The sequence below is a fragment of the Rissa tridactyla genome, chromosome 2, assembly GCF_028500815.1.
Source record: "Rissa tridactyla isolate bRisTri1 chromosome 2, bRisTri1.patW.cur.20221130, whole genome shotgun sequence".
Classification (NCBI taxonomy): Eukaryota; Metazoa; Chordata; class Aves; order Charadriiformes; family Laridae; genus Rissa; species Rissa tridactyla.
This window is the reverse complement of record NC_071467.1, coordinates 30,160,823-30,181,832: the sequence shown is the minus strand read 5'-3', so window position 1 is coordinate 30,181,832 and position 21,010 is coordinate 30,160,823. Positions and strand designations below refer to the sequence as shown.

General features: G+C 38.5%; 2 protein-coding genes across 8 annotated transcripts in view; one reads left to right on the top strand and one right to left on the bottom strand.

The window, feature by feature from the left end:
• Window positions 1-436: 436 nt before the first annotated feature.
• On the bottom strand, window positions 437-9,213 carry CA1 (carbonic anhydrase 1). Of its 4 annotated transcripts, XM_054190958.1 has the most exons (8): window positions 8,943-9,213; window positions 8,184-8,296; window positions 7,781-7,978; window positions 6,494-6,612; window positions 4,500-4,595; window positions 3,531-3,593; window positions 2,363-2,518; window positions 437-1,167 (listed from the first exon to the last, which is right to left on the bottom strand). In XM_054190958.1, exons 1-8 carry the CDS (start codon window positions 8,954-8,956, stop codon window positions 1,057-1,059), a joined length of 870 nt encoding a protein of 289 aa, XP_054046933.1. In that variant the 5' UTR covers window positions 8,957-9,213; the 3' UTR covers window positions 437-1,056. The 4 variants fall into 4 exon arrangements, with proteins under 4 accessions (XP_054046933.1, XP_054046935.1, XP_054046936.1 ...); XM_054190960.1 differs by lacking the exon at window positions 8,184-8,296 and having other exon boundaries at window positions 8,860-9,213; XM_054190959.1 differs by lacking the exon at window positions 8,943-9,213 and having other exon boundaries at window positions 499-1,167; window positions 8,184-8,316.
• Window positions 9,214-9,407: 194 nt separating this feature from the next.
• The window catches only part of LOC128905224 (carbonic anhydrase 3-like), a 35,860-nt gene continuing 24,257 nt past the window's right edge, over window positions 9,408-21,010 (top strand). The window contains exons 1-5 of one of the 4 annotated variants that reach the window (XM_054190964.1): window positions 9,408-9,501; window positions 10,454-10,519; window positions 14,629-14,718; window positions 19,172-19,511; window positions 20,109-20,353. The gene's annotated coding sequence lies outside the window, so the exon portion shown is untranslated. Of the gene's footprint in view, window positions 9,502-10,453; window positions 10,520-12,262; window positions 12,349-13,888; window positions 14,006-14,628; window positions 14,719-19,171; window positions 19,512-20,108; window positions 20,354-21,010 lie in introns of those variants that run through there. The other 3 variants (XM_054190966.1, XM_054190963.1, XM_054190965.1) reach the window with 3 other exon arrangements.

Below are 21,010 nucleotides of genomic sequence, written 5' to 3'. Positions count from 1 at the left end.
CTTTATAGAAGAAGTGTGAGGAACTGTAAATGTTTACAGCACTGCTTTTACTGTACAAAGGCATGCAAATGTTAAAGAAGAAACTGTATCTGTAGCAACATGTGCTGCAAAGCCCCAACAGATAATAGTCACTTACATAATTTAATGAAGGTACTTCATCATTTTGTTCAAATACCATTTAAGTTACATGATAGGGTCAACTGGAAACCTAATTTCTGTTCTAATGCTTTATGTTGTTCCTTGTAGCGTGTGGCTTTATCTTCTTCAGACCTTTGCCACTGCTGGCTATTAAATAATTCAGTTGTCACTGCTGAAGCCATTTGCAAAGCTGGGTACTGCTCCGCTTGAGAAACAGTGAATTTGGTGCCATAAGTGTGTGACTTAAATGTATAGTCAGACCAAGGTGCTTTATTTTTCCATGGACATATGTCTAAAAATTCTTTATTAGATCTGCAGGTGCAATGAAACAACAATTATCACACACTTTCTTTTAAAACACTGATAGCATAGCACTGTTACAATACTGTTTCATTTCAAAGCACTTTCTTTATTAATTTAATTTTAATCAGGCATGTATCAGCTGAACCAGAAAAGTAAACCATTTTTATTAGCCAAACTAACAATAACCCATTAGTAATTGCCATTAACAGTAGCAATTTCATTGCAAAAAACAACAGACATCTCATACAGTTGCATAAACTTCCTTGTGGGAAGGCGAGTACTGATTAATTTCACTCTGAACAATTACTCTCCTTCTTATCACCATGGTTTACTTAGTACCTGAGAAGGAATGTGAATTTTAAAGTACATTTCACTGTTAAAAGTCATGCTTAAACCGGATTACTTGCCTACCACGAAAAGAATATAGATTAATTCCAGCAAAAGCACTAGCCAAATGCCACAGTGAATTACAACCACTTCTGGCAGGCCAGGAATATTGCAGCGAAGAACACACGCACGTTCTTACTTCTTTGGTAGATTCTTCCGTAGTCTTTGTGTGGATGTGTTGCTCTTGATGAGCAGACTATGCTCCAGATTTCCTTTGGTTGTCTGGAATTAGCCTCTCACCACTCTGCCTTTCAGCGGCTGGGGTTGCCGGTGATTGCTCAGGATGGGACAAGGTGCTTCCCCTTCATCAGAAGACAGGATAGTGCGGAATTGAGCCAGCTAAAGGGGGCGAGGAAGGAAGGGATACATTTAGCTTTCACTTTCATCTTGCACGTCAGTGTGAAAATGTTATACTTCCCAAGTAACTTTCTATTTTTTAAAAAAATTAAGCTTTATAATATTGAGTTAATCCAGTGGTGAGTCAGGATTTATGCTGCCACAGAAGTGCTGGAACGAACAACCATCTTTGAATATCCTATTCACCGCTATATCCAACTAGCACAGAAACTTTCAGACACTGGCACCACTGTGTTATCACCTATGTTAAAAAAAATGGGGGTTGATAAATTAAAAATATCAATTGTGAAAGCAAAAAACAATGCCTTAGAATTAATTCAACTTGGCTTTAAATGTTGCTTTTTATGTCAAACTATTTGTACTTAATTTCTGTCCCTTATCCATTGAATAGCCCAGTTAATAACATCTTGAACAAATGTTAAGGATCTTCATAACACCCAATTTATTCCTACAAGTGTGCCTTTATTTTCGAAGATTCAAAGTACTTAACTAGCCTTGTCTGTAAAGTTATTAATTCAAACACCTTTGGAAGAACAAGTGGCAATAATTTAACTGCATAAGACAGTTTCATAATAGTTTAGAACAGAAAGAATACTTACCTCAATAAGGCCAGTGAGGGATATTTAGCTTGTTCTACAGACATTATTAGGAAAGAATGCAACAATAAAGCAATTGGTACAGCTCCTAACCACTCTAGGATAGCACTGAATGGAGAACGATACTCTGCCTATTTGGTCTTGTGGCATGTGACAAAACTCCCTGCTCGGGCAGGTTTTTGTCTGAGATTTGATGAGAATATGAATTTATTTTGGGGAGTCTTGTAGGAATGAAGACAGGAAGAAGTTTGCTTTCTGCCTGGCTTCTGCTTTGGGAAACACAGCACCGCAAGGAAGTTTAAATAAGTGAATCACCTTTCCTGGAGCAATGGAAGCAACTCCACCGATCTGAAGTCATCTTATCTCAATTCCCACCAGACTTTGTAAGATACAAGTAGCCTTACCTGGCTGAGGCAGAATCATAAGTGTTTATCAAGAGCAATAATGTGGTGTAAAGGTACGACTCATTTTACAGTAAAAATGAGACAAATAAACCTAATAAAATGCAGTGATAAAATGTAAAGTGATAATGTCCCTGAAGCTAAAAGACAATAAGGGTCTTATTACTTGTAATACTGTACCTGCTCTGAGCTGATAGTAATTGGCTCTTTAAGGATAATCCAGATGACACTCTCGTGGAGGGGAGGATGCATCAGAGAGCCATTGTAGGTCCAGTAATCCAAGGCTTCAGGCAACAGGCTTGAAGGATCAAAATCAGAAAAGGGAGCTTGCTTACCCTGTGGAAGATACGCTGCGTTAATGAAACCCATCAGTAAGACAGGATTAGTGTTTCGGGCTGCAAGGAAGTGTGTTCCTAAATCAGAGGAGGTGCTTTCAAAGCGCTAGTGTTTCCTCATAGCATCAGAGGCGAGTTGCTCACCCTGATGATAAATTTGACACTGAGATACATCTAGGCTGGCACCACAAAGAGCAGCCTTACTCAAAAAAAAAAAAAAAAAAAAACCCAAAGAAAAACCAACTTCCCTCCCAAATGGTGTCAGATACCAAAGAGTTAAGTCATCACTGACTAGAAGGTTGTGTTGTGTTTTGTTTTTTTTATTTTAAAATACTGAACTCAGTGCTCCAGGGCAAGCAAAACACTTCAGTGTATAATTAATTTTCAGCTGTCTGTTGAGACTGAAGGGAGGATTCACAGATGTTGATACTGTTTGCGTGTTCGGGGTCAAATTCTTCATTCCTTTTTAAAATCCTGTGGAGGAAGCTGTATTGTATTTTTAACATGCTTCACTAAAATTCAGATATTCAGATTCTATCTCTGCTTATCTTGTGCCTTTATGAGAGGTTTAGTGGGAATAGTCACTGCTTTACAAGACAGCTTAAGAAAAGTGCAGTTCTGGTGTTATTTCTTTGCCCTTTTTTTCCTCCTTCAGCTGAGTGAAACTTCAGTTCAGTTATTGTAAGGCTGTTCTGGTGAAGGACACCAGGAAATGTTAAATAGACCGATGGATGGAAGCGTAGGATTAGGTAGGAATCGGGAACCGTGTACTCTGACTCTTACACAAAGAGCCCATAGCTGTCTACAGGGTGGAGGTCTAACAATACAAAATATTTTATGGGAGCTCATAAACTCGTGTCCAGGATCATGCTTTCAGCTCCCACGTCTCAACAGCCTCCTTCAGCTGAACCCCCACATTACTCTGAAGTCTTCAAAATGGCAGATAAGAGATTGCGTGGATTTTAATTTAACTACTCTGTATATTATCCTGATCAGGCTGTGATGTTGTTTACCTTAGTCTTTACTGAATCCAAGGCCTTCAAGACACCCTTCAGGTTTTCATTGCATAAGCCAAGCTGTAAATAAAAAAATACTTCAAAATCCTAAATACGTAACGATAGTTTTTTTCTAACAGAATCAAGAATAAGAATACTCTTTATAAACATTGATTAGTTTAGCTTTGCAAACCCACTATGAATGAAACAAGATTTAGAAATTTTGAGGAAATAACAGGTAGTTTTGCTTCTGCTTTGTAGAGTAATGCAAACAGTAGTGCGAAAATAATCTGTGGTTCAGAAGAATATGACTGCGTTGATACTATGTGCTTATCCTTGAAATTCACTTGGAAAGCATTCAGAGAGATGGTTTTGCTGATATCTTTTTTGCAATGTGAACTACGAATAATTATATTTTAGGAGGATATAATAATATATAATATTATTTTACGGTATTTCCTTAATATAACAAAGTCCTTAATAATATTAATAAGGAATAAGGAATAATAAGGAATTCTTTTTCCTGCCTCAGTTGGTTTTGAAAAGCTAAATATGTCATGTGCATGGATTCAAGATTTCTTGGAGTTCTGATTTAGAATTTTCTTTTCTCATTGGTAGACAGTAACAGCACATGTGACTCAAACTGTCTTTCTGTGAAAGTTCACATCACTGTAAATGGAGCAGAAAGCAAACACAAAAGCATTGCCTATTACAAAGATGGGTGAAACACCACAAGCTCACTAGCACCCGTGCCTCTAAAGCACAGCTCTTCTTGAAGGCTCTGTGGATGAAATGGGGATTTGGGTAAAATATCCATGTAGTAGCATGTTGCCTACTTAGGCAACATGGGCTAAATCAGGATAAGAGACAGTCGTCTCCATAGATTTAACACAAAGACGTATTTTTTCCTAGTCCTCATCACTGACTGCAGTTTTGATAAGTAAAGGCAAGAGAGACTCACGAGTTTTCAGTGTGTCAGTAACTGACCTTCAGGAAAACAGTGACAATTGCCAAGCCATCCAGCTTGTCGGAAGCCTCAGCTGCATTCGAATACTTGTCCGCGTTCCAGTGAATGAAATGAAGCTAAAAAGCAATTGACAGGATCATTTTTTGCTGGTTCTGCTACAAATAAATGCTGCAATTCGTGTAAAATAGTTAGAAACGCCACTCTGCACGCTTAGGGTCTGACTGTGAAACTGAGAAGGTGCTTGTGAATGCCTGCAGATTTATGGTGTTCTGCTGAATTGCCCCGGCATTGTCAGGACTCATACCCAGGCTTTACCTTGGGGTAGGCAGAACTGCACATATCCCTGAAAGCAATTTAGGGGTAAGTACGCAGAGCTGCGGAAAAATCACAACTTACAAGGGACATAAATTTTTCTAACTCTATTGCTAACAGTCTCCTGTGCATGTCTGTGTTTCCATGTCTTTAAAAATGTTATACATTAAATAGCATTTTGAGGAGTGTAACCACTTTGTTATACACGGTGCAATATTTATTCACAGTCATCCCATTTACTGCAAAAGATTGATGGTATGGCCATGAAGACCACGTCTGTGGATGGTTTATATTCAACATAGATCTTTCAACAAGTATTTGACAGTATTTCCTTTAACAGAGTTTTAAGGAACTTTTGTTCAGCTTAATATGTTGCATGTTATATCTTGAGATTTTTTTTTTGTGAAATTAAATTTCCAGAACTTACAGAACTTGGAAATCTTAAGAATTAAATACCTTCCCACCGATGAACATGCTTAGCAACTATGTAACTCTATGGCGATAGTCTGGATTATTTGTATGTTTCAGCAACGTGGTCACAAAAAATATCAAAACTTCTTGAAATATAAGGAGGAAATTCTTAAAGTATAGAAACAGAACATAGACATTATTATATAACGCACATTATCTTAAAATTCCAATTTAAATATTTTTTTTTTTAAACTTCCGGTATTTTTTAAAGCTGAATTGCTGTCTTTTCAACTTAACACCTTTACTGTTTCAACGTATTTAAAGCTGTTGATTGAAAGCAAACTAATAAACACTTAATCATGTGCTGCTTAAACACAGCTTAAGTGCGCTATCTCTTTATGGCAGAAAGCAATTGTAAAGGAACACCCCTTTCTTATCTTGGCTGTATCAAATGAGATAGCTTTAGCACTCTCAACAGCGGAAAATTTCCTATTAGGAACACACTTCTGGCTGCATGCTCCGAATGCCTAAATTAAAAACGAATAATCCATCTCATTAGTTTGTCATGTAATGTTCCTAAAATCTAAAAAGCTGCCAAAGATAACATTACATGAATTGAATACGAACTGTTTGTTGGCACGTCGATGACGTTGACTATTAGCAGGACACTGAGGCACTGGAAAACAAATAAAATCCATTACTTCAGAGGTGGTTTTTAATTTTTGTAAAACAGACCTTGCTTCATTATCTGAATGTACTTGACAGCTTCTGGGGCCCTTACTAGATAACTTTTTTACCTCTTTCTCTTCATTAATTTCCTCTGGGTTTCCTTCTTATTTGCTGTTCTTGAAAAGCCAGAAAAAACCACCTCACAGTGATCAGCATGCGTGTACCTGTGAGAGGCTTCAGCTACAATTACAGTGGGGCATTGGGTGATCAGACTCTTTAAAAGCAGCTGATTCGGTCTCAAGCTGAATATACCTGTACAGCTGACCATTTTAACATTTAGCATTACTTTAGCATTTTAACATTTCACATTACTTTTGTACCTGCACCTTTCAGCCCTGTTTCATTATCTAGATATGGATTTAGATTATCTAAATTTAGATTAATAAGCACTGACCACAAAACCCACTTTGCTCTTGCAACATCACCTTTGCAGAGATGGTATTGTTTTTGCAAAATAAAGTAACTATCGAAGCTATCTACATATGCTTTCTTTTTCCCTAGGGATGATGTATGTGATTGAACTTTGAAAACTTGACTTTAACTTTTCTTTCATTGACACTACCTCTGAGGCATATTTCTTGCCATCCATTGCATGCTCTGAGCCCTGATCATCGGTCTGGCCCCAATGGAAGTGAAACTGCTGCAATCTGTATGTTCCAGTGAGAGGTCCACCAGTCAGCACTGCAAATGCATGAAGAATGGTAAAAATGTCAATCAATAAAGTCTTCCTGACAGGCAAGTTATAGATTTCAAAGATTTTATAGTGTGCAAGCAGTTTTCTCCATGTTAACATGTTTTGATATTAGATTATTCGTAAACATCTGGAGAAAAAAGTCCAACAGTTTGCGCAGTGAAGCCAAAGTTATTGAAGGTTTTCATTCTAGTTATGTATGTGAGTGCATTGGTTATAGTAAATATGCATGTCTCCTTGATACAGTCCCAAAATTCAGGTGAAATACATGTGAATACACCTTCTAATGCAGAGAGAAAACAAAAGGACAAATAATGCAGAGAAACAGCAGTTTGCCAGAAACAGTGACTCGATTTTAATAACTGCAGAACAAACCGTCCTACCTCATGGAATTCACTTCTCACTAAACTTTGTATTATTTATGACAGCATTTTAAACGTCTCTTTCTTCACAGAAGTAACAGTTAAAGGTCCTTCATATTTTCCAAATTTAGATTATAAGATGCCACAGGTGTATTCAGATGATATTGACACTGTTTGTCAGTCATTATCATTAATTCCTTGCTTACAAGCACATAAATGTGCATTGATTGCCACTGTAAAGATAGGCACCTGTAATTGTGCACAATGCTCAGAAATATGTGCCTGGAGTTCTTGCAGCACTTGCAATATTACACATCAGCACAAATAAATCTCCTCCTTCGCTATCAAGGTAATAAGACTCTCTGAGGGAAAAAAACCTTGTCCAGAGTGATTCCATATGGAGTTATACTGTGAGTAACTTCTACATATGTATAAACCTCCCCCACAACGTTGATTAAAACAAAAAAAAGCACATTTGAATAACTATGTTTAGAAACTCTCCTCCTAGCTTATCCTTTCCAAATCAGTGATTATCCTAGAGGTTTCCTACTGGGAACTTACCAGTCCTTTTGCCATTAAGACAAGAACACTTGCTAATGAGTCTTAATTTTAAAGAACATAATGCGGAACTTCTGTGACACTTAAAGGGTGTTGCCAACTAGTATAACAAAATTAGCAAGCATACCCTAATCTCCTGAAAGGCAACTAGCGTTGTTTTCTATATAAATTAGAGAAAAAGAGAATGAAAAAAGAAAATGTCTCACATCCCCCCTCTCCAGATCCCCCTTTTACTAACCTGATTGATTGTCCTTATCCTCAAAATTCACGTGGAATGAATGTCCAACATTGACGATCTCTTTGCATGTGGAAGGTTTCCAGGTGATCCGGAGAAGCCCCAGAGATGCATCTTTTTTGACTTCCTTGGTTTTAATATCAATTGGAGATTGATGGTCTCCGTTGGCAATAGGGTATAATTTATGCCAGTTGTCAGGTCCTAGGCGAAATAAATAAATGATTGAAGTTTCCTACTTCTAATTCTGTACCAGTACTGAATTCCTGTCACTTTCCCTTGGAACCAATTGTACACGTAATACTTGACATGTTAATAATCTGTGTAATTCTGAATTTTTTATAAGAAAAAAAAGAAAGAATCAATATATTATAAATAAATCTGATTTTTTATTAGAGATAGCTTTTACCATTTCTGCCTTGATAACTCCAGTTCAAACTTGCCATTTTTTTCTCCTTGCAAGGTACTGTCTCCTTTAAAAAGAATCTACTGGTGCTGACGAAAGCTGTTAAAACAAGATCTCTGCTTTGATTTTCTTCTGAATTTCTGACTTACGGCTGGGCTTTCATGTGCCTGCTTAAACAGTAAAGACAGTAATATTTTTCTAACCAACCTTTATTGATTTCATATGATTTCAGAATGGCATGAGAAACTGTGATAAAAGAAAGGATTGTAATAAGGAAACAGTGTGGTTTGCAATCTGCTTACTTTTTGATATTAGTTAGATGCAAAATTAAAATATACATCATGTTAACTACCCAAATGTTGTCCAAAGTCCTTTACACTAAATCTTCACAATCCAAAGGATAATTATGGTATAAAAGTGCAGACCACACAGAAAGCAATGGATGCTCAGCCTTTTTGAAAAACCATGTCAATGATTTAAGACATCTATGTGTGGATTTGAGAACATTAATTTTGACAATCACTAAAAAATAGTCAATCTCAGTAGCTTTTAGTGGCAGAAAACAAGCAACATCATCAGTGTGAAACAAAATGGTCAATAAATTATTAAATATTATAGGAATATGACTAGCAATGCTCTCATTAATAAAAGAAGATGTCCAAAGCCTGCTAAGTCCTACCAGATTCAGACATTTTGGGAATGATCTCAAGCCATTTTTGTACTGCTGGGAATCTTCAAGGCCATCTCCTTGGGGACTGATACCTGATTAAGTGCATGATTGAAGTCCAACTTCCAAAATTTTGTCCTAAGTAAGTCCTATCTTGTAGGGCAAGAATTTTTACACACAATCACCTATTTCTTCAGTAATACGATACCATGCCCTGACTCTCTGTTTTAAAGCTAATTTCTACTAATACATATGGGATTTTGCCTGGCTTAAACTCTGTCTCACATGTGCTTAAGAGCAGGATTGTATTTTTAGGACCATATGCTTTACAAGTAGTGCAGCATAGTTAAATAGTTGTGGTATTATCTATATTTGTAACCATTTGAAATAAATGTGTGGAATAATTATTTCTATATAAAATAAGGTTTATCATAGACTAAGTAAGCATTGCTTTGTCATCCTGCGTTGCAAAAATGGACCCTGTTGACTTTTTCCTGTTTTTCTTACAGACTATTCTCAGTAATAGGAAACTACTGATATCTGCCTTTGCAGATGTCCGCAGATGACGTCAGGAATTTCAGATACCATTGTGCAAGTAATGTTATAACCTGTAAAACTTCTGGCATTGATGCCTAGGAATATGACAGCTTTTAGGTGTGTCCCAGTCATAAGTGGATTGCAATTTTCTGTTAATTTTTTGTTGTTGTTCAGAAATTATGTTTTACCAGAATGGAAAATGTTCAAAGGAAAATTACCACCACAAACTTCTGAAGAAAGAGAGACAGCTTCACCTGCTTAGTCCCTGACCGATTTCCTAATCAGATTACTAAAATGATATCAGAGCTTCACTACATCATGACATTTCTGCTTGAAGTGAAGGGTGCACAATTTATGGTTCTTGGGCAGCCTTGTTATGTAACCTATGTGAGAAATTAAGACAGCCAAACTAATAGATCAGTTGGAAATGTTAGGTACACTGGAACTGGCCAGTTATTAACTTTTAGATCTCCAGCAGGGAGTCTGAAGACCTCAGGAACCTGGCTTGTGTCAAGCCATCAGCACCCTGTTGGGGCAAGGGCAACTGGGAGGCCTGTCGCTGTCTTGGCTGCTACAGTCTGGAATGGCTGCGATAAATTACTGCCATATTTAGCGCCAAAACAGACTCAGGCTGGTGTTGGTGACTAAGTTTTGAAGCTTTAGAAACCAAACCTGGCTCCAGACACCAAAAAGATTCAACCCACTGCTCTGGAGACCCAAGCCATAAGGCAAGCAGCACAGGAGCCCTGAAAAACCCACTTTCATCCCAGGCACTCAGGACTTCCAGCCTCTCTCCTGCTGCAGAAGAAGATTTAGGGTTTGAGTCCAAGTTACAAGGTAACTAGTGACATGGAAGCAGCTCAGCTTCCTGCCTGTCCCCTTGGAGGGTTAGGTGTCCTGGAGGGACAGATAAGCCTGGTACATTGGGGCAAAGGTGTTCATGGCTCAAGAGTTTTCACTTTGAGAATCAGAACTCTTTTGAATGTATTTGTGGGAGGATTTAGCAACTGTCAGTAAAATTTAGAAATTATTTAAAGAACTGCTCTGAAACAGAATGTGTTTCTTGCAGAACAGAAATCATGACTTTTGACCCAATCTGATGTCGATTATCATCCTTCCTTTGGAATAATGTAGGGTAAGTTCCTTCAATCCTATGAGAGCCACAGCACCAAATCAACTGCAGTTGTGCACACTCAACGGCAGGGTGAAAGAGCCAGAGACCCCTTGATTGCTTGTCTTCTATCAGTCACCCCTAGACAGTGTTGGTCACTGTGAGTTAGTTATATAGATAATATCAAGGACCTTCTGTCAGTGGTCAAGATCTAGCAGCTGGACCACTGAAAAAAAACGAGTGACCAGCTAGATAGGACTAATTCGGAGAGATCCGAAATTCGGTGTGTGGTTTGAGTGAAAGAGATGGTGTGTTCCAGCGTGATAGGGGGACAAGATAATATAAAGAAATTCAGTGACAAAGAATACAGAAGTGTGGGACAAGATGATTTTGAATTTTTTAACAAAGAAAGGAATGAAGTTTTAGGAATAATAGCCAAAGGAAATATAAATCTTGCCTTGTTAGACAGATGTAATGGGAACGTAATGTGGAAAAATTGCCGTAGTATCTTTTGCTTGATCAGATAATCAATGTCAATTTTCTGACTATGAAAAATATTCTTTCTGCGCGAGGTGAGCATGGCAGAGGTTCAGTAAAATGATCTCTTGGAAGAAGAGCCAAGATTTCAGAACTGTGACCTTTTTACTGTGTCATCAGCCAGGCTCCACAGTAATTCTAGACCTCCGATTTAAATGCAGCAGACTCTGTGTGACTGACACAACAACTGGTTTGCTTCTTGAAACCCAACACAACTGGTTTATGATTCCTCCCATTACCCCCTTTTATACCTCCCTAAGTGCACTTCAGCTTTTAACTATGAGCCTATCACTGTTGCTAAAATATTTAATTATTAGTATTTCTTAATTAAAGTCTAAGCTGCTGGTTCTTACAACTTTAAATTAAGATCTGTCTAAAACAACTTTTTCTTTTTTTTCCTGCATGAATATAGAGAATAAGGTTAATGTTATGAAGGAGCTCTTGAGCTCATGAACCATGATTCACAGGAAAAGAATTCAGTATTTCTTTGAATAGAATTACCACTTTTTTTAATTCCTGGAGTTACAATGTGGCTGTATGGGTCAGCCTTTCTCCAGGTAACAAAGAAATTAGATTTGACTTTAAACAAAGTCCCGGGAACTAAGTTGATGCAACTTAGGAAGGGTGGCTGATATCTTACTGCTTGTTGCACAGCACTTGCCATTTGGGCAACTTCTTTCGGTTCCCTCTTCTACTTGACAAAAAACATTTCAAGGCTTTTTATAACAACTTCATGCTAGGAGGAAAGACTACTGAACTCAAAGAGCATTGAACTTTTTTCCAAAATACGACCTTTTTACAAATTGCAGTAGGGATTGAAATAAATTATCTATAAATGTAGGTTAAAATAATATGATTTATAGCATCTTACAATTATTTTTGTGGCTCTCATGTATTCCTCCAGAGTACTTGTAGTCCAGACATGGTCACATTATACTAATTCAGTAGAAGTATGGGAATAATTGCTGAGACAGCAACCACAAAAAACATCCCAGCAGCACAGGGCGTAAGAAGGCTGAGGATCATGGATGGTAACAAGCTTCTTAAAACACAAGCCTGTATTCCATCAACCACTGATTAGTGCCTCCACATTTTAGGCTATCCACACCCTGCAGGGAAAGCGTTAGCACCTTTCCAGGAAACTGGGATTAAAGAAATGTGATATCCTTGGCAAAACCTTAACAGTATAAATAGAAGTGGATCCCTGGCTTTCCAGATGGGTGTGGACAAAGCTCTAATGTCTAAAGCTCTGAACCTGCAAACCCCTATAGATGTGTCTAACTTTATGCATGGCAGGACACCTATTGACCTTATTTGTGAGTATGAAATTAAAAATGAACATAGTATAGGAAAGAATATAAAATAGCCTTATTTTAAGGACACTGGCCAGAAAAAAACAGAAAACTCTTCTGAAAAATATTAAATTACAAGGATTTTTTTTTTAAGTGTCAAATATTTCATATCTTGATAGTGAATTGGTTTGTGAAAAAATCCTACAAAAACTTTCAAAAATATTTCACTCGCTCTCATAGTGATCCTTTTTAGTTAATGTTCCCAGAGAATCAAGGTATTGTTAATTGTAATGCTCTGGTCCAAATTAAATAAGCTGTATTAGATGATCTTCCCTTATAGCTGTTGTAAGCAAACTAGTGGGAGGAAAGTTGCAAAGTTATGAAAGTGTTGGAGCGAACTAGAAGGCGGGTGCTTCCAAGCCATCAGGTGTCGCTTGATTTGAGGAAGCTCAGGCCGTGCTTGTGCAAAGTATTGCATAGGGTGCAAAAGATAAAGATTGCCTTAAAAATAAAATATTGACCTGTGGCATAAAGGTGGGAGATAATAGGACCCCCATGGATGTAAAAGAGGTATTGTCTCAAGCTACGTCGCGCCTGCTTCCTGCACCGGGCTTTGCTAATGGGAGAAAGCGAGCTCCGTTTGTCTATGCAGGGCTGGCTATTGTGGATAGGATCAAAACTGGTCCCTCTTTGTGAGGTGAAAAGCGCCAGCTGAACTGGGGAGTTTTATCTGCTCTGGGCTACAGCTTCAGGCTTTTAATACTAACTGGGCATTTAAGTTCAAGTGATGAAAGGTAATACATCTCTATTTTTATTTGCAGACAGACCTATAAAATATAAAACTCTTGTCCTATAACTCCATGTCCCAGTTATGGGAACAGACAACGTCTGAAGCAAGATAAAAAGGTCGTGTCCAAATAATGAAGGATCCATAATCTTTTCTTGTTACCAGGTGTTCTTGGAGCCTGTGTAGTCCATATTTTCTAGCAAATACTGACAAAACATTATAAATGTCATTAGGCACCTCATATTCGGGGAATGTATTGAATTTGAACTAATACATTTAAATATATGTAGAGGGGGAACAACGATCAAAAATCAACTTCATACAGTGGACGTGGCATGGTAATAAATAAAAATTTTATTATTTGCAGTTACACTGATACAACATTAAACAATCTATATCAGAAATGATGGGGTACTTTTATGGGGTTTTTTTCCCTTTTAATTCTGTACCTTCATATGAAAGAAGGATATATAGCTGCAACAGATTTAATCTGGTTTATAGATACAACATATGAAAGAGAAAGATAGGCTGCTACGATGGTACGTTTTACTTGCACTACATGAGGGGTTTTCAGCCCTTTGATTATCAGATGCTTAAACATTTACCATCAAAGGTACAGAAAAGCAAAGCCTACTGTACTGAAAGCAGGTTTGCTCTTCTTGGTTGTCTTTCACCTTAAAAGAACCCATAGACCCCAGGACTTGGGGGGAGAAGTTGAAAATCACATTGCTGTGCCATGAGACTGCTGAGAATTGTTACCTGCATGATACATTTCAGGATTTGGACCCTTCAGTTGGAGCTGCTGATAGGTTTGGACATAGTTTCGCCAAGTATTAACTGCTATTGCTTGTGAACAAATCTGAGCTGTTTGTATGGAGCAGACATTTGTCCAAGGTAACCAAACATATTCAATTTTTTTAGTTTCCTATAAAACAGTATGTAAATAATTATAATTCAGTGGTCTGTGGTAACACCTGTATTCTAGAAGTTGCATTAGGCATAACTAAATCTCATGATTTTGTACAGAACTGACAGTTGGATAAATGTCGAAAGAGAAATGCCTCCTTTCAGAGGTGTTAGACTGTGGAAACTGCAGTGTTTTAATCAAAACATCGCTCCTGATGGACAGAAACCATTTTAAGCAGAATGAGGCAGTCACACAACCTCCTGGCTGGAAGGCTTTCCGCGGGGAGCTGTGCCCTCTGCTGCTTGCTTGAGCACAGTGAAGAAATAGCAATAAAACTTGGCCAGTGTACCTTTCACCTGAAACATGGGTGAAATGGGGCAATTCAAAGACATCTTCTAGCATAACTATTTTTATAGGGTAAAGTTGTTGTCCGAAAGCAATTTCTGATGTCAACATTTTTGTCAAAATGCTACAGAAGATTTAATTTCAGCTTTATTGCAAGCTGCATTGGCTGGTTGAAAATATTTTTCTGATTCTGCTCTCCTAAGAGACTAAGCAGTGAATAACGGGAGCAGCAGAAATTCTGAGACGTTTCTTTTTCTTTTTTCAGGGACAAAGCATTAAGATTCATGGTTTCTTCAGAAAGAGTGAGTAAAAAAGCGCTAACTCTTCTATCAAAACAGCAGTAGCAAAACAAATGGTATATGGCTACTGAGAAGTTTATTGTTCTTTTTATCATTATTGAACATTTTTTCATCAAATGCTGCTTAAAACTCGATTCGGGGCTTATTTGGTTATATTTCTGGCTGGGTATTCTGACTTTAATTTGCCATACCTTTTAGTTTTACTGTCTGCATCAGTGGCAGTCATGAAGAATAATTTCTGTGAGCCAGTTAGGGATGCAGTACTTGTGTCACAGTTTCTCAAAAAGAGTTTTTCATCACAAAGGAACAGGGAAAAAAGCATAATTTCTGTGTCAGCTGTTTGTTTGTTTGCAAAAGTATTTCTCTTTTTGAGCTACTGAACTGCTAAAAAAATACCCGCACAGGTAACACATGCAAGTTTTGTTACAAATGTAAAACGCAGATATATACCTATGCAAATAAGCATATTTATGTACCATAGATGCAGTTTCAGTGATTTCCATTCTAAAGATACTATTATGCTAGCAGTATTCTCTCTTTTTATGCTCCGTGTTGAACTCCACAAGCATAGTGCGAGTTGTAGAAGCATCCGAGTGTACCCAGCTGCCTGATGGCACGTAGGCAGCCTGGCTGCTGCGCAGTGCGAATTCTGGACCTTTTTCACTGGGCCATGTTCGAAACCTACTGCAACATAACAACTGCAATCTAAGAATCGTATTTGTTAAGAAATAGAAGTGGTTTCAGGAATGCCACAGAATTCACAAGAAACACAGAACCATTGGGCCCCTCACCACAAAAAAGACATTGAGGTGTTGAAGTCTGTCCAGAGAAGGGCAACCAAGCTGCTGAGGGGTCTGGAGAACAAGTCTTATGAAGAGCGGCTGAGGGAACTGGGGTTGTTCAGCCTGGAGAAAAGAGAGGCTGAGGGGAGACCTTATCACTCTCTACAACTACCTGAAAGGAGGTTGTAGAGAGGTGGGGGTTGGTCTCTTCTCCCAAGTAAGAGGTGACAGGACTAAAGGAAATGGCCTCACGTTGTGCCAGGGAAGGTTTAGGATGGATATTAGGAAAAATTCCTTCACCAAAAGGGTTATCAAACATTGGAACAGGCTGCGCAGGGAAGTCGTGGAATCAGCATCCCTAAAGACACATTAAAAGACGCATAGAAGTGGTGCTGAGGGACATGGTTTAGTGATGGTTTTTGTCAGAGTTAGGTTGATGGTTGGACTTGATGATCTGAAAGGTCTCTTCCAACCTACGCAATTCTATGATTCCATGATTAGACCAACTCTGCCACCTACAGACACACCATTTCTGTATTTGCACTAAAAAACCGCACCTTAGCCCTGTGTAGAGTTCTTACAGAAGTGAAACTAGCAGGCATCCCACTTGGGACATCCCAGCGTGTAAACCAGAAGTACAGGAATGTGATGAGTGATCAAGATTCAATGCAAGTTGCACAGAAATTGAGCAAAGTTGTTGCAAGAAACTGCACATATTTACTCTATAGTCATCTTCACTGCTGGACATTTCACTGGAATGCCGCTGAGCCCAGTGATGCTAAACAGGACTGAGAGGTATTAGTATATTTTTAATCAATAAATCATGACATCTTTTCTATTCTTAAATGAACAGCAGCTTTCCCAAATTCTTGATAAAAGCCTGATGTGCCTGAAAATGTCAAAAATAGGACCTGCTTGCCTTGTTTCCCCTAGTTGCTCTTGCAGTTTAGATTAACCGCACACTCCATGCTCCCTGCCACCATGAAATCGCACTCTGTACTACCTAGTTATCCTACTCCTCTGACAGAGGCAACAAAAAAAATAAACTCTAGTGTACTGGCAAAGGATCAGAGAGAATCGTGTGAGTCCCAGGTCAATGGAGCAGACTGCAGGTCTCCTTTCAGATTAAAAAAAGAAAAGTTTTCCAGCCCTTTTCTGTGCAGACGGCCTTGAGAACCTGAAACAACGTAAACAGACTGAGATGGAGGAAAGGAGCCAGTGAGTTGATCTCAGCTTGACAACAGACAGAAAGCAAGAGTGTTACTGAAGGGAGACAAGTGCACGATGGCGCACTCGCACATTCATGCTCTTACCTCTCCAGAGAAGTTAAGAAGAAATCCTGAAAAAATCTCCCTATCCCTTACCATCTCCCTGGCCGTTGCCTATCCCGCTGCATGCTGACAGAGCAGGGGTGTGGGAGACCATGAAGAGTCTCCCAGCTATTTCACTTCAGCTCTGAAGAACATCCTCGCCTGGCAGGATAGATAGTAAAAAAAATGGAATTATTACTTTTGTGAAGAATTCACATTTTGTGTGTTTCTTCGCAGTTTTGCCCAATTTCGCACTTCCCAGTAGCAGTGTCTTTAAAAATGCCTGCTCTAATTCAAAATGACTCTACCCTTGTGTTTCTTTAGTGGAAGATTAAAACCACTCAGATGATCTCAATAACAGCACTCTTTGACAGCTTTCTGAAGTGACAAGAAAACAGCTCTAAATAAAGATATTTTGGGTTCTGTGTTTTAGAAACTGAACAAGAAATTGTGAAGAGTCTGGGGGGAGGCTGTAAGATGCCAACAGGAAATGGAGGACCTGCACAAGTGTCAGGGATGCAGAAAAAAATCTGAGAAGCGCAGAGTAACATGGGGTCAGACTGTAAATGAAGATGTGGGAAGATGGAAAGGAAATCTTTCCATCTCCACTAGGAAAACCTGGTGGGACAAGAGTTCTTGCCTGTGGCTCCATCACACACCTTGAGTACCTCTAATGCATATACATAGAACAAGGCTATCTTAGCACTGCTTGATGTTAGCAATAAAATATCTCTGTCCTTTATAATAATCATTCTGTACTTTGATGGAGATAATAAAGTTAAGTGAAGATTAGTCCTTCTTTTTCTCATCTTCGTATTGCTCTCTGTCAAATACAGCAACCACAGAATTTCTGTTCACTATTTTTCTTACAGAAGTAGGGCTCTGAATGTTTTCTTAATTTTCCCTGTGATGATGCTGTTGTCTTTGCACTAAAACCTGCTGTCCTTGTAAGAAGGTTAACCTTATCTAATGTAAGACTTTGGACTTCAGATGTATTATTTCCCCTTATTCCTCTTACTGAACATCACCAGATGGTGTACCTGGATGGTTCTTTTACATTAAACCTACACGTTTCTTTATACACGCCAACCATTCTGGAGTATATTTATTTCATCCAGAGACTACTGAGACCGCTAGTTCTACTTCTTTCCAAAATTTGTACCAGTAAGTGAAATGAAATTTTAGCAACCGTTTTAAGAATAGATTTTGCAAGCAGGTCATGTGCTAAGTGAAACTAATATATGTCAATTTAATATATGTTCTGAAACATATGTGAGATACTTTGGGGTTGCTATTTGTGCAGGAGGTTGGACTAGATGACCACCTCAGGTCCCTTCCAACCTGAGTGTTTTTGTGGTTCTGTGACTGAAGTTTTGTCTGGAATGTTATAAAACATTTCCCTGTCACTATGAAAAATATTAGAACACTAGATAAGAATTATATTGAGTTTCAGCAAAGCTGGTTTATTTTCTGTTTATTTTCTATGACCAGATATAGGAATCAAAGAATGTGTTGTGTAGAGAATATGTCAGGAGTTAAAGATAAGAGGAATGAGTCAGAGATGTGGGCATCGCCTAGGGAATTTTGAACATTGTTGTGCAGTGATTTTTATAATTCATTACATTTGGATTAAGACATACATAGATAACGGCTGTTCTCTGAATTTTTATCTGTGGTGAAATCAATCATATGAATAAAGTAAAAGAGCAAACAGTCCAGAATCTATCACTTTGTTAAGATAAACTAATAGAATGAGAGTTCAGAGATGCGTATTTGTAGGAAAAACAGAGCATCCAGCAAGTGGCTGTGTGGGATGTTGCAAGATGGGGATGATCTCAGCTATTACAAACAGGAGACTAGTTCTAAATGAAGGGGATTAGAAAAGCTATAATTAGCTAATGCTTCCTAAAAGCCTGACTAAACTGTTGGGTTTTTTCCATTCCAAAGTGCAATACCATAGTGAGATCAAGTATCCTGTAGTAAGTGCAGGGAGAGAAACAAATCTTACAAACGCAACATCGTCTGCCATTATTTCAGGACAATCTTGTAAACTCTCTGAAACAGATGTTTTTCCTTTAATGATGCTATGATTGCTGAAGGACTGTCTACTTATTATACTGGTACATAATAAGCACAACACAATTAATTGTCACCAATTTAGGCTAATTTTATTTACATGTTCACAGGTGACACTTCTTTAATCTCTAATCTGTGCAGTAAATTGTGAAGAAAGCAGATGGATTGCTGAAGGCAACAGAATCCCTTGTCTCTTAAAAGCAAGCTTACTTTTCTCAGAAGTGGTTTCATGGTTTCATTGCTGTTTTATTTACTGTTTACAAGTATTCACGATATTAACATAATAATCTGATGAAGGATGACTGTGTCTGTTCTGCATGAATCTTATTCTCTGTCCCCAGAGAGTTTTCAAAGTACACCACAGTTCAAACCTTGATGGAAAACAAGAGAAGGGGCAGGGAAGATCCTTCCTCTCATAGAGGACCAGCAAATGTAGCTTGGCCTTTGCTGTCGACACATGGGCAACAAAAGGAAGCACCAGAGAAGAAGCAGGACTACTAGCAACGTGAAGGCTTTTCAGGTGTGGTTAATGCTGTCTAACAAAGGACAGGCAGTTTGTACCGTCTGCTCGCGACGCAGGAGAACACAAATAAAGTGCTTTGCTGAGACATGCATTGACTAAATGGGGAAGCACAGGCTTGATTCTCCTAAATCCACCCCAGCACATCCAAAGAACATCTGGTAAGCTAATTCCGTAACAAGATCAAGTGACATTAATTCTTGAAACAAATTCATAGTTTCTTCAAAACTGAAATTTATGTAACTTTAAAAACAGGCCGCTTTAATTTAAAATAAACCCCCAATATCTGTAACAAAAAATGTTGCTCATCTGAACTGTGTCTATAAAGCGTACAAGCATCTTTAAAGTGTGAGCACTCCAACTGAAATCAAAAGAACTGGTTATAAATGTAAAATTCTGCATGTTTTTAAATTCTGCTAGGTTGGGGTTGCATGCTAGATGGCTTAGCTGGGCAGCAGCAGCCCTTTTCTTTAATTTCGGGGGCAGAGGAAGGTCTGAGGCTATCTTGCAATCATCTTGTACTCCACAGCACAAATCTGTCACTGTGACAATGTATCAGTGGTGTGTTGAACTCCTGTTTTCTTCCTCATTGCATTTAGTTATTAGGCCATAGAAGCAAACGACTCACTGAATATCTAAATGACTGTCCAGTAACAGCAAATCTTAGTCTTTCTGAGTCAATGCTAAGAGTTATGACCTGTTTGGATGATAGATCATAAGTATATCTGATGTGATCCATAAGGAGGTTTTCCCCACAGGGAACGTAACTTGCCTTCACCGAGACACTGGAGCTACAATGGTGACTGCCGAAGGAGAGGAATCACTTTCTAATGCACGTTCTCTCTGAAAACCAGCAAAACTCTTGCAATACCAAATGACTCACGTTTAGCATCACTCCTGCAATTGGGTTCTGTATATGAGCATGACTGACTATTAAAACATAAACCTTTGGTGGAGAAACTCTTTTCCGTGTGACCTTGAGCTTCCTGAGCCACAGCTGGAGGTGAGTATGTTTGTATGAGGAGGACCATCAACACCAATAACATGCTGAGTTGACTGTGCAATTAGAAAACCCCTCAGCAGCAGGATAAGGAGAAAATTAATGCTTCCTTAGGCATTTCCATGTATGAAGGATTTTAAGAAGTCGTTCCTAAAAACAACCAACCCCCCCCAAGACAAAAAAAAATCTTCAGTGGGTCAGGAGTTAATCCAGCACAGCCACGCAGTGTCCTCTTGTTGCCTCTGTGCAGGGCGTAGGCAGTAAATGCAGAAGTCCTGCACTACTGATCCGCACGTGCACAGCCAACTTGCTGTACATCGAATACAGTAGACAGACCAAACGTGTGCAGAATGACAGTGCATTGTGTGGGTATCAAATTGTGATGCGCATCCAGAACATCCATTTTCCAGTATTTCAGGATTCTTAGTAGCCAGTGTTACCAGATGTTAGTCAGTAGACCACCACCTCAAAAAAGGAAAGCCATATATTATTACCAAAAGCAAAAGACCACTGCCAAAGCTGATAAATTGAGCAGGGCTTAATGAAGGTGTTGTCCTGCGCATAGTGAATCAAGGAGACTTAAGGTAAGTTTTTTTTTTTTTAAAAAACTTTTGGGATTAGAGCACTGCTAGGCCATATGAGATGGCTTAAACCCTCAGT